Source organism: Nyctereutes procyonoides, unplaced genomic scaffold, assembly GCF_905146905.1.
Source record: "Nyctereutes procyonoides isolate TBG_1078 unplaced genomic scaffold, NYPRO_anot_genome, whole genome shotgun sequence".
In the NCBI taxonomy this organism is placed as follows: Eukaryota; Metazoa; Chordata; class Mammalia; order Carnivora; family Canidae; genus Nyctereutes; species Nyctereutes procyonoides.
In genome coordinates, this window is record NW_026575160.1 from 1004249 (window position 1) to 1017108 (window position 12860).

At 33.8% G+C, this 12860-nt stretch overlaps 1 protein-coding gene across 1 annotated transcript in view; it reads right to left on the reverse strand.

Annotated features, from left to right (window-relative positions):
* Window positions 1–12860, reverse strand: part of VWDE (von Willebrand factor D and EGF domains) — a 74376-nt gene that overhangs the window by 46242 nt on the left and 15274 nt on the right. The window contains exons 4-7 of the mRNA XM_055314502.1: window positions 6668–6733; window positions 3057–3304; window positions 2171–2260; window positions 264–408 (exon numbers count right to left, since the gene is read on the reverse strand). Coding sequence (XP_055170477.1) covers window positions 264–408; window positions 2171–2260; window positions 3057–3304; window positions 6668–6733 — 549 coding nt within the window. The remainder of the gene's footprint in view (window positions 1–263; window positions 409–2170; window positions 2261–3056; window positions 3305–6667; window positions 6734–12860) is intronic.

The window sequence follows — 12860 nt, forward strand, 5'->3', positions numbered from 1 at the left end:
ACAAAGCAAAGAAAAAAACATAAGTTGGTTAATGTGTACTGAGTTTGTGGTCAAGCCCAGGAGGGATAAATGTGAATTGCAACATAGATCGTTTTGACAGTCATAAACATGGCCCAGTATTATTAACATGACTGAGCTGTAATTTGATGTAAACACACAACATAATGAATTATATGTGTACACTCCAGTGACTTTTTCTAGAAGAAAAAAAGCATTAAATATTATTTGAAATCTAATAAAATTAAGGGAATTTAGCATATTACCTTGCTCAACAGTTTTCAGTTTTAATGAGATTTTGCATTCCTGGTCAAGCTCATTGAATTCAGAACAAATGACAGGAACTGTGCTCTCTATCTTCAACTGATATTCTTTCCCATCTTCTGATATAGTGCTTAATTCAGGGTGTAACTGGTATAAGAAAATATGTAGAGCAGATATGTAGAAATAGAATTTATTCCAAAGACAAAAATTTGCAAGAGCAGTTTTCTCAACAGCTCATATTTTGCCAAAAAAGCTGGGAGTAATAACCTTAAACCCTGGAATTTTTTTAATTAAATAAGATCAGTTAAAACCAAACCCTTAAAAACATTAGCAGCCTGTAGAGTCACTGGACTGCTCTGAGTTAAGGCATAATCTGGTTCCCCAGCATGTTAGGCAGTCTGGTAGGAATCTGCCTTAGCGATTATGGTTCTGGGAATGGTTACTGGAGACTGGAGGAGACAAAGAAATGCCTATACTCTTTCATTTGTTTGTTACTGTTTACTGACTCACCAAGGTCTCTTTATTCTTAGGGATTAATACCATCCCTAACATAAGTTACAAATCTAAGGGTTTTTTCTTCAATTTTTTATTTAAATTCTAGTTAGTTAACACACAGTGCAATATTAGTTTCAGGGGTAGAATTTAGTGATTCATCACTTACACATAATACCCAGTGCTCATAAGTGCCCTCCTTAATACCCATCACCCATTTAACCTATCTCCTGCCCACCTCCCACTATCAACTGTTTGTTCTCTATCATTAAGAGTCTCTTATGGGGATACCTGGGTGGCTCAGATGGTTAAGCATCTGCCTTCACCTCAGGTCATGATCCCAGGGTTCTGGGATCGAGTCCCACATTGGGCTCCCTACTCAGTGGGGCACCTGCTTCCCCCTCTCTCCCTGCTCATGCTTTCTTTCTCTCTCTCTCTCTCTGTATCCCACAAAAATAAATAAATAAAAATCTTTTAAAAAAAGTCTCTTATGGTTTGTCTCCCTCTTCTTTCTTCCCCTCCCTCCCATATGTTCATCTGTTTTGTTTCTTAAATTCCACATGAGTGAAAACATATGGTATCTGTCTTTCTCTGACTTATTTCGCTTAGCATAATGCATTCTAGGTTCACCCACATTGTTGCAAACAGAAAACTAAGTATTTTTGAATATATAAATCGAAATACTTTTGTCACCTCAAACATTTCAACCTTCAGCTTATTTCACAGCCTCTGTTTTCCTCATTTGGATTGTGTAATATTGAAATCTAAAACTGGTCCTATCCCAGTTCATAGATCAATCCTTTTTTGAGGCAGGAAGTTTTTACTCAGTCTTAATTCTTGTCTAGCTCTCAAAACAGATGCTTCTTAGCACCGCACTGTCTTCCTGTTAGCCTAATCAAAAACATTTTCTGGGGGCTGACCACTGACCCTGATACTGACTGCTGAGTGTTCACCAGTGGAGATCCAAAATTTCTGTGTTCTGATGTCTGAGGCTCTGCTCTCCTTCCACTGTGATTATGCTGTTCTGGCAACATGGTTGCTCTTCTCACTCTTTTCCCTGGTTCCTATTGTGTATAATTGGACCTTTTTTAAAAAAATTAGGATTTTGAGGCTCTTGGTTCTCAATATTCAGTCTATGATGAGATCCTGAAACCAAGGATGCCTAGATAGCTCAGCAGTTAAGCGTCTGCCTTCAGCTCAGGATGTGATCCTTAGTTCAGGGATCAAGTCCCACATCAGGCTCCCTGTGAGAGCCTGCTGCTCCCTCTGCCTATGCCTCTACCTCTCTCTGTGTGTCTCTCATGAGTCAATAAATAAAATCTTAAAAAAAAAAAAAGATCCTGGAACCAGCATCCACAGTATGGAAAACACAATGATAGAGAAATAATCTTTCTGATCCATCCCTATGGCTACATACCTTAATGCCTGCAAAAAATTCTTGGCTTTCGATGGCTATACTTTGTACGTGTGGTTTCTCCAATAAAAAGATGGAAGCACTACAGAATATCTACAAATACAATTAACAAATAATCATTTATTAGTAAAATTATGGAGACAATATGTGTAAACTTATAATTAAGTACTTAACTTTTGGTAGTGCAAAAAAGAAAATAAGAAATTAAATAATGTTAAAATTTAATTGAAAATTGAGAAAAATTCCACCATTTAAAAGTATTAGCTATTCAAAACCTCAACATAAATTAAAGAGCTATAGACTTTGTGTTTAAGATATATTTAAAAAAAAAGATATATTTAAAAATATATATAATGAGTGATACCATCATTAAAAAAATAAAAACATTTTTCTAGAATAAAAACATATCATTTTAAAACCAGAAAGAGGCATCAAGTTATAAAAGTTCATTGATAATACAGCAAACTGTAACAGTGGATATTCCTACGTAGTCACTAAGATCATGCAATTATCACTGGAGTTGGCACAATTGCAAAGGAAAAAAGAAAAACAATAGTGCTTTATATTCTGGGGACAAGAGTATTTTCAGGATATGTTATGTTAAGAAATCCATTCAGAACATAAAGACTTCTAACTCTGGGAAATGAACTAGGGGTGGTGGAAGGGGAGGAGGGCGGGGGGTGGGGGTGAATGGGTGACGGGCACGGAGGGGGACACCTGACGGGATGAGCACTGGGTGTTATTCTATATGTTGGTAAATTGAACACCAATAAAAATTAATTTATAAAAAAAAAAAAGAAATCCATTTTGAAAATTAATACATTCATGACAAGAAAAGAAAAGAAAAGAAAGAAAAGAAAAAAGAAAACCCAATTGTTTGTGAACATACCCTATCTCCAAGTCTGAGATTTATGCCATCCAGTTCTAATAGAGAGGATGCCTGAACTGTGGTCTCTTGCTTCAGTTCCTCTTTGATTTCTTGAGAAGAAAGTCTAGACCAAGTTATGAGAAATCCCACTGAGGTGTTTGTAGGGGAAACATCAAAAGCACACCTACAGAAAAGCCTGGATCCAATCAGCTCCACCACAACTTCCGGCCTTCCTGGGGGTGGTGGTGGCAATGAGGCAGACAGCTGACCTGATGGGAGAAAATGAATGATCTGTAGTCAGGCATCTTAAAGAATGGAAACTGGCTTATGGGTAAAGCTCACGGAGACTGTACTCGGGGATTTATATTAGAAAAAGGAAAATAACATTTAGAGAAATAATTATTCTCTAGCAATCAGCAAAATAGCATGTTCTTATTTTGACCCATAATCACAGAAATACTGATAGCAGAGAAATTCATCAGCTCATCAAGTTTATATTAATGCATGTTGGATACATCTAGCCTTGAAGAGTCTAGCTCTTGAACATTAAAGTAATTTACCTCTTTTTAAGAAATTTCTGAAAGATTTTCCTAAAAGATGGAACAAACAAAATTAAGATTTTTTACATTATAATTTCTTGCTTAAAAATTATAATGTAAATTCAAATGACTTACTATTTTACTGTTATCATTTACTCTTACAACTCAACACATCATTACTCTGGATTGAAAGAGCTGCTCATTATGAGAGTGATTATACTGTTCAGTGAAATACATTTAATGTTAAAAATAGTTTTATTCTTTTCATTTTTCTGATATTAAAAATGTTTGAAATTTTCTCTAGAAACAGGAAGATTTCACAATTTTTATCTCTGGTCACTTGCAAGATTAAATTTGGGGATCTAAATGTTTTGATTTGTTTTTAGAAAAGAAAAAAATAAGTGATAAATTTTACAAGATTTAAAATATATGTGCTAAAATGTACAAATATTCTTCTGTGAAATAGGTGGTAACTTTACAAGAATTGCAAAGTTAAAATTTTAGCCCCATCATATAGATTTTTGGAAACTCTGAGGGACTTTAAACTAAATGTATGGGAGAAAACCTAATGTATTTTGAGATATTTTAAAGTGCTATTTTGTTAGATATCTAGTTACAAAATCTCAATAACAAATGAATTTTTTCAAATTTATCAAAGTAGTAAATATTTTGCCAAACACCAAATCATTATGTTTAGATGAAATAATAGGCTACCCTTTAGTACATTGATTTTTTTTTAAAGGTCCATTTATCTATTCATGAGAGACACAGATGAGAGAGAGAGGCAGAGACACAGGCAGAGAGAGAAGCAGACTTCTCCCAGGGAGCCCGATGTGGGACTCGAACCTGAGGCCCAAGATCACAACCTGAGCCAAAGGCAGGCACCCAACTGCTGAGCCACTCAGGCGTCCCTACTATATTGATTTTTAAAAAATTATATATCCGAGGGAAAATTCCCACTTAAATAAATTAGGAAAAAGAAGATGAACTTTTATCTAAACAGGGAAGAACTATCTGTGGAAATGATGATTAAGAGTAAGAGATGATAAATAACTGAAAATAAAATAATTCATGAAAATTAAAATTTTTGAATCAATATTTTATTTGTTTTTTTAAAGATTTATTTATTCATGAGAGATGCAGAGACACAGGCAGAGGGAGAAACAGGCTCCTCTGAGGGAGCCTGATGTGGGACTCGATCCCAGAACCAGGATCAAGCCCTGAGCCAAAGGCAGATGCTCAATCACTGAACCACCCAGCCATCCCTGAATCAATATTTTAAATGGTACCAACTCTGGGTAAACAGATCATTACAGCAATGTAGATCAAAGAAACGTTGTCAACATATACTTAAAAGGAACGGTTTCAAAAACGGAGAGATAAATGATCTCTGCTTCAAAAGCATAATTATTATCCCTTTGTCAATTCTAATATTAACAGTTGCTAAATATGTTAACATATTCTCTATTTTATCCTGAAGCTGTTGACTTTTTTTTAAGATTTATTTATTTATTCATGAGAGACACAGAGAGAGAAAGAGGCAGAGACATAGGCAGAAGGAGAAGCAGGCTCCATGCAGGGAGCTGGATGTGGGACTCGATCCGGGCACTCCAGGATCACACCCTGAGCCAAAGGCAGACACTCCACCACTGAGCCACCCAGGTGTCCTGAAGCTGTTGACTTTTGACTAAATATTTCCATTCAAGTGTCACTTCCCCAAATTGTGTATGGTTTTGTATAGCATTTTTTCCAATTAATTGCATAAACATTCTGAATAACATAAGTAGCTTAAATTTATTACTTATTCAGAAGAGAAAGTGATTTTACTATAATATATGTGTATGAGAAAGAAAATCCAAATCTATTATGCAGAACAGCCAAGAAATTATACTTTATGGTTAATGTCCGCTATATTAGGGATATCATTTTATTCTCTTAAAAACTTAAATCACAGGATTTAATTAAACTGAGACTTTCAAATAAAATAACAGCTTGTTTAAAGAACACTAGAAAAATGAGAAGGCAAATCCATTTACAACTGGAATAGAATATAGGAACAGAGTGATTTGTTTTGACCACTGCTATAAGAGTACTTTTCAAGGCAAAGCATATTAATTTTTAGAACTGATATCTAAATATTATGTGATATATCCTGATCTGTTTTATATCATTATGGTTTATTTCACCATTAAAACACCTTCATTAATTATATGTCAACAATCCCTTATTCATTTAGAATATCCTCCTATTACCATCAATATATCTGATTCCACCAAAAAGCTAATGTTTCAATAAAAATTTTTAATTTCTTTTCATCCTTTAAGTAGACATCATAAATTTTATTAGACAATCTATTTAGAGTGATTTATTTTAAGAAATATTAGAGTAGTGAGCCTTTATTTTGGAAATAACTTAAAAATTAAAGTTGGAAAATAAAAAATATATAGATTGAGAGGAGGAGAAAAACAGTATCATTGACATCTTTGGTGGTTATCTTTCAAGAATTATTTGGTACAAATGTAATAATTCGCAGAAAAAAAATGGGATTGTGCTGTGTAATCTAATTTCTTACCCACAATATGCTATTAATAATTACTAATGTCAAAGAATGTATTCCTGAATTTTAATATTGTTTAAAGAATATTTTATTATAATGGGTACTTCAAAAATATTGAATTATCAAGTTATTGGATATCTGCAATTTATTTTTTTCATGTTTTTAGAAAATACTGTTTTAAACATTCTACTTGTATACTTTAAATATTTCTCTAAGCTAGATTTTTGAAAATGGAATTGTTACAAATACACATGAATTTTTTTTTAAGATTAAAATAAATTGCCAAATTCCCTTGTAAAAAAGATGCTACCAACATACATACATGTCTTCAGGGTATGGAAATGCTCAACTCTGTATATTTGCCAATTCCAGTATTATTCCTTAAAGGCATGATAAAGTGATTTTCATTTTTGATAGCCACTAGAATGAGGCATTGTCAAACAGTATAATTAACACCTAAGTTAAGTTATAGAACATAAAAACCCACTGAAATTATTAATTTATAATACATTATTAAAAAATAACGTGATACTTACGAACACAGTCACCTCCAATTTCAATTTCATCAGGGTCACATGGGTATAATTTTGCATCAGAAATAGCTGCAGAAGGTTAAGGTTTGGGTACTTATTCAATTGAGCATAAAGATATAAATACATACATAAATACTGAAATGACATTTCTTTGGAGAAGTATGTTTTAATAAAGACTAAGACTTCTCATTTTTTTAATAATAATTTTTTCCCCTTTCAGGATGAGATCAAGTGGAGATAATCTGGAATCCCATTTTAAAACAATAGCTTTCAGGGATCCCTGGGTGGCGCAGCGGTTTAGCGCCTGCCTTTGGCCCAGGGCGCGATCCTGGAGACCCAGGATCGAATCCCATGTCAGGCTCCCGGTGCATGGAGCCTGCTTCTCCTTCTGCCTGTGTCTCTGCCTCTCTCTCTCTCTGTATGACTACTGTAAATAAAAATAAATAAATAAATAAAACAATAGCTTTCATATCTTGTTTTCTTTTCTTTTTTATTTTAAAGATTTTATTTATTTGAGAGAGAGACAGAGAGAATGAGTGGTGGGGAGCAGCAGAGGGAGAGGGAGAAGCAGACTCCCCACTGATCAGGAAGCCCGACAGGGTTTTTGTTTTGTTTTGTTTTGTTTTTTGTTTTTTTACAAACTAGAGATATAAACCTTTATTTCACAACTTTGTCATAATTCACTTTCTGGTAAGACACATACTGGAGACAGAGTTTAAAATACTGGGAAAGCTAGATGCTGGGTGTCTTCCAAGCAGGAGCAAAGATGTGGTCACTCCAGGGCTGATGAGTTCCTGGGACTCTCCAGGCAGCACAGGGCACATGCACCAGTATCATCTGATCCCAGTTCTACTTAGAGCCGCCTCCTTTTTTGGGGCTGTTAGTCCTCATTTCATGCCAAATTTTCACTAGAGGCTCCCTGTTCTCCCAAATGAGTTCATGACCATAAGTAATATACCATATTCCAAAGAGAGCTCCCCCGAGATATGCTGCATGATCAAAAAATTTCCAGCCCAGGAAATTCCCAGGGTCCAGAGACCATGACCTAAGCTGAAGGCAGATGCTCAACAACTGAACCAACCAGGCATCCCATATCTTGTTTTCTAAATTTTAGTCTACATTATTAAGTAATGAAACAATTTCCGTAAATTTATACAACAGTTGGTTTGAACCACTTCCATGGAACTTGCCTCGCCTCTAATCATGTGCATGATCACAGAAATGAGTTAACAACTGTCATGGCAATAACTCAATGCCACAGCTCAGATAATTGGAACAAGGGTAACTACCTGAACAAAGATAGGCTCATCACATTGCCTTTTGGAAGAATTTAGAATTTAAACTGAGAGATAGAACTTGAAATCTGAGTCAGGTCAATGATGGGATGTCTATAGACTTCTGCCAACATCATGGGAGCTGCTTTATGGCTCATACCTTCTGAGGCCTTCCTATGTAACTCTTCCTCAGATTCAATAACATTTCCTAAAATCTCTACAGTTCATCATTTTTAAACATTGTTTTTGTTTTCTAGTATTTGCAACTCTAATAACCATTGTGAGTCACTTTTTCATTTGCATTTTGATCATTTTATTTGTATATGGAAATCTAATTTATTGAAACCACTGTCACTTTTCTAAAGAATTGACTGTGTTCCTGGGTTGAAATCAGTTAATTATGTGTTAATTTATTTCTGACTTCTCCATTCTATTCCACTGATCTGTCTATCTTGATGGAAATATAACGCTCTGTAGATCATTGCTACTTTAGAATAAGTCTAAAAGTTAGTATAAATTGTTCAATTCTTTCCCTTATCAATATAGTTTTGAGTATTGTAGGTATTTTATATTTCCATATAAATTTTAGGATAAATTTATCAATTTCCACAAAAAAGCTTGCTGAGTTATTGACTAGGATTGTTTTAGAGTTTTAAATTATTCTGAGGAGAACTGATTTCTTAATATTGAATCTTTGTTCCATAAACATGGTTTATTTCTCCATTATTTTAAGTTTTCCAATTTATCTTAGCAAAGTTTTACTATTCTCACTTTATAGGCCTTATACAACTTTCTCCATATTTATTCCTAAGTATTTCATATTCTTGGTACTATAATTGGTATTTTTAGATGAAATTTCTCTAGTATATAAGTACAAGTGTCTTTTAATATGTTGGTCTTTCTTCTTTCAGCATCGCTGCTTGCTAGCTCCAGGAGCTATTTTATAGATTCAACTAGATTTCTAAATAGATGATATCATCTATATTTATATTCATGAAGGACATTTTTTCATAGTTTTCTTATAATGTCTGTGTCTGCTTTTAGTTTCAGAGTAATGCTGGCCTTACAGAAATTTTGTAGTTCCTACTATTCATTTTTCTGGAAAAGTTGTGTAAAATTGGTATTATTTCCTCCTTTATTATTTGGAAGAATCCCCAAACCATCTGGGCCAGGGATTTTCATTTGTTTTGTTTTGTCTATGGAATAGATTTTAACTAGAAATACCATTTTTTAATAAATATAGGACCATTGAAGTTATCTTTTTGAGTGAGCTCTATCTGTGTATTTCAAGAAATTTGTCTTCATTTCAGTTGTCAAAAGTATTGGGAATTATTCATAATAATTCTTTATTCTTTTAATATCTGTAGGGTTTGTATTTGTATAACCTCTCATTCCTGATACTAGAAATTTATCTTTCTGTACTGACTGAATTGGCTAGAGAGTTACTAATTTTATTGAATTTCTCAAAGAACTAGCTTTTGATTTTAAGTTTTTTGTTTTGTATATTGTTTCATTGATTTTCATTCTGATCATTATTTCCTTTCTGCTTATTTTGGGTCTCCTTTGTGCTGCTGCTTCTAGTTTCTTAACATATAAGCTGAGGGTTTTTTTGTTTGTTTGTTTTGTTTTTGGTAAAGTTTCTTGTTTTCATAGTATATTTAATGGGTTTTTCTTTTTACTAACATCAAACTTTTTCTAATATTTTAATTTCCTTATTTATGGCCTAGACTGTAATCTATTTTGGTAAATGTTTCCTGTGCACTTGTAAAGAATGTGGGTTGTTCAATCATTTGTGGAATCTTCTCTGTTATTTATTTATTTATTATTTATTTATTTATTTATTTATTTATTTATTTATTTATTTTAAGAGCTGTGATTTATAGCTTTATTATAAAATGGTAATTTATTTTAACAAATGTCTTTAGATCTGGTTATGTACTATAACTTGAGTTTCATATCTCATAGGATTATTTGATTTAATTTTTATAAGCGTCTTATCCCTGAGGAATTACATTTTTTAATAAAAAATTCATTTTTTATTGGTGTTCAATTTGCCAACATACAGAACAACACCCAGTGCTCATCCTATCAAGTGCCCCCCTCAGTGCCCGCCAACCAGTCACCCCCACCCCTCGCCCTCCTCCCCTTCCACCACCCCTAGTTCGTTTCCTAGAGTTAGGAGTCTTCCATGTTCTGTCTCCCTTTCTGATATTTCCTACCCATTTCTTCTCCCTTCCCCTCTATTCCCTTTCACTATTATTTATATTCCCCAAATGAATGAGAACATATAATGTTTGTCCTTCTCCGATTGACTTATTTCACTCAGCATAATACCCTCCAGTTCCATCCACGTTGAAGCAAATGGTGGGTATTTGTCGTTTCTAATGGCTGAGGAATATTCCATTGTATACATAAACCACATCTTCTTGATCCATTCATCTTTCGATGGACACCGAGGCTCCTTCCACAGTTTGGCTATTGTGGACATTGCTGCCAGAAATATCGGGGTGCAGGTGTCCCGGAGTTTCATTGCATCTGTATCTTTGGGGTAAATCGGCAGCAGTGCAATTGCTGGGTCGTAGGGCAGGTCTATTTTTAACTCTTTGAGGAACCTCCACACTGTCATTTAGATCAAGTTGGTTGATAGAGTTTTCCTAGTCTCCTCCATTTTTTTGTTGTTGTTTCTATGTGCTTAATTATCAACTGGTGAGTGTTGATCTTCAACATGAGCTATAGATTTGTCTATTTCTTTTCTTTTTTTTTTTTTTTTTATTTATGATAGTCACAGAGAGAGAGAGAGAGAGAGAGGCAGAGACACAGGCAGAGGGAGAAGCAGGCTCCATGCACCGGGAGCCCGACGTGGGATTTGATCCCGGGTCTCCAGGATCACGCCCTGGGCCAAAGGCGGGCGCCAAACCACTGCGCCACCCAGGGCTATTTCTTGTTGAAGTTCTGTAAGCTTTGCTTTATGTATTTTGAATTCCATTATTAGGTACATAAAGATTTAGAACTGTTTTGTCCTGTTGTTCAATTGACCCTTTTGTCTTTAGGATATGACCTTTTTTTATAGGTAGTATTCTTTGCTCAATAATTTACTTTCTTTAATATTAATAACACCTCTCTAGATTTCTTGTGATTTGTGATACCTAAGTATATATTTTTCTATCCTTATGTTTTCAACCCCATTTTTCTTTATATTTAAAATGGGTTTTTCTGGGCAGCCTGTAGTTGAGCATGCTTTTATTATCCAATCTGGATAACATTTCTGGAATGGAAATTTCTGACTTTCAATTGGGGTTTTTAGATAATATATATTTAATATAATTATTGATACTATAGGGTTTAGACTTATCATGTTGCTCTTTCCTATATGTCCTATTAGCACTTTTCACCTTTTTCCGCCTCTTTAAATAAATGTGTAACTTGTGCATCTTATCTCATACTGGCTATTAGCTATTATACACACATACACACATATACATTTTCTAGTGGGTCCTGTAGGATATATAATATCTGCCCTCAATTTCTCATAGCCTACTTTCAAATGATATAATGCCTCTTCATGTGTAGCATTAGCATCTAAGTACCTTAGATGCTAAGTAAAAATATGGAAAATGTGAAAAATATTTTTCCAGTGAATTCTTCTTAAATGACATATAAATATTTTTGTTTGAATGGCATTGAATGTAAGTATAAGAAATTAACATTTCTTTTATTTGGCTTCTAGAAAATACAGATAAATTGTGTAAAAATTATATATAAATTATTTTTAAAAATCCTCATGACTATGACGATATATTATTAAATTGGAAACATCTTTATTTTTTTCTGTTTTGATTATTTTAAGCTAAATATGACTAATTGTTGATATCTGATAGCCTATTAGTTGGAAGCAGAAGTATGTTCAGGTAAAAACAGTACATTTTACAGACTGCCTCTGAGGACAGAGATAAGCTAAAGAATTCTTCTGAAGTAGCTATGATAAGTCTTCCAAATAAGCTCCTTAAGGGGGGATAAGTTTCAGTTAACAAACACCTTCTTTTGATGAAGAACCTAGGGCTTCTGCTTTTCTCCTTTCTAAAATGCACATAAAGGGTTAAAACTGGAGCTTCATCTCATCACTGTGAAGGAAAAGCAAAAGCCTAGAAACTCACAGAGACCTCCACCTGACATTGTAAAGTGGCCAAATCACCATCACCAGGGAACATCTGCTTCAGATTCTTAGTAAGCAAGAAAAAGAGACACTTAAGTGGGTTAAGTGACTCATTTTTGTCTGCTATCTATGAAGTCTAATTCAAGTCTAAAGAGTATTTCAAAGTAAGCTTTTATTGACACATCAGAGAGGATAATTCATGTGTTTATCTGATTAATAACTAACACACAGAGTAAAAATAACTATCTTCTCCCCAAAATTCTCTTGACTTAAAACCAGTAGGAGGACTTGAACATGGAAAATAAGAGAAATAATCCAGAATATTCAAGCTTGAGGAACTGAATGGGTGGAAATGGCATAAACGAGAAATTTTTTTTTAAGTTTTAAAGGCTTGTCTTAAAAATGCAAATTTTATGTACTAAGTTTTTAAATTCAATGTAATCTCTTTCTGTTGAGGTGATTGTCTTTATTTGGTGTTAAAGTTTTATTTTCATCTTTAATAGTAATCAATATTTCTTAAAATAATGTAGGCATATTTTGGTTTTTTTTTTCCCATTGCAACACCTACACCATTTTCCACACATACTTGGTAATATTATTTGAGATTTTATAAAAATTAACTATTTTTAATGACCAGAATTTTGAAAAATACACAAAGAGACATTTTTCAAAATCTCTCATCTTGGCCACTCAATGAAGCTGAAGCATCTCCCTGGATTTTCTCCTTCCCAGTGAATAACACTAGCTGTATTAACTTGAGCAGATGCTG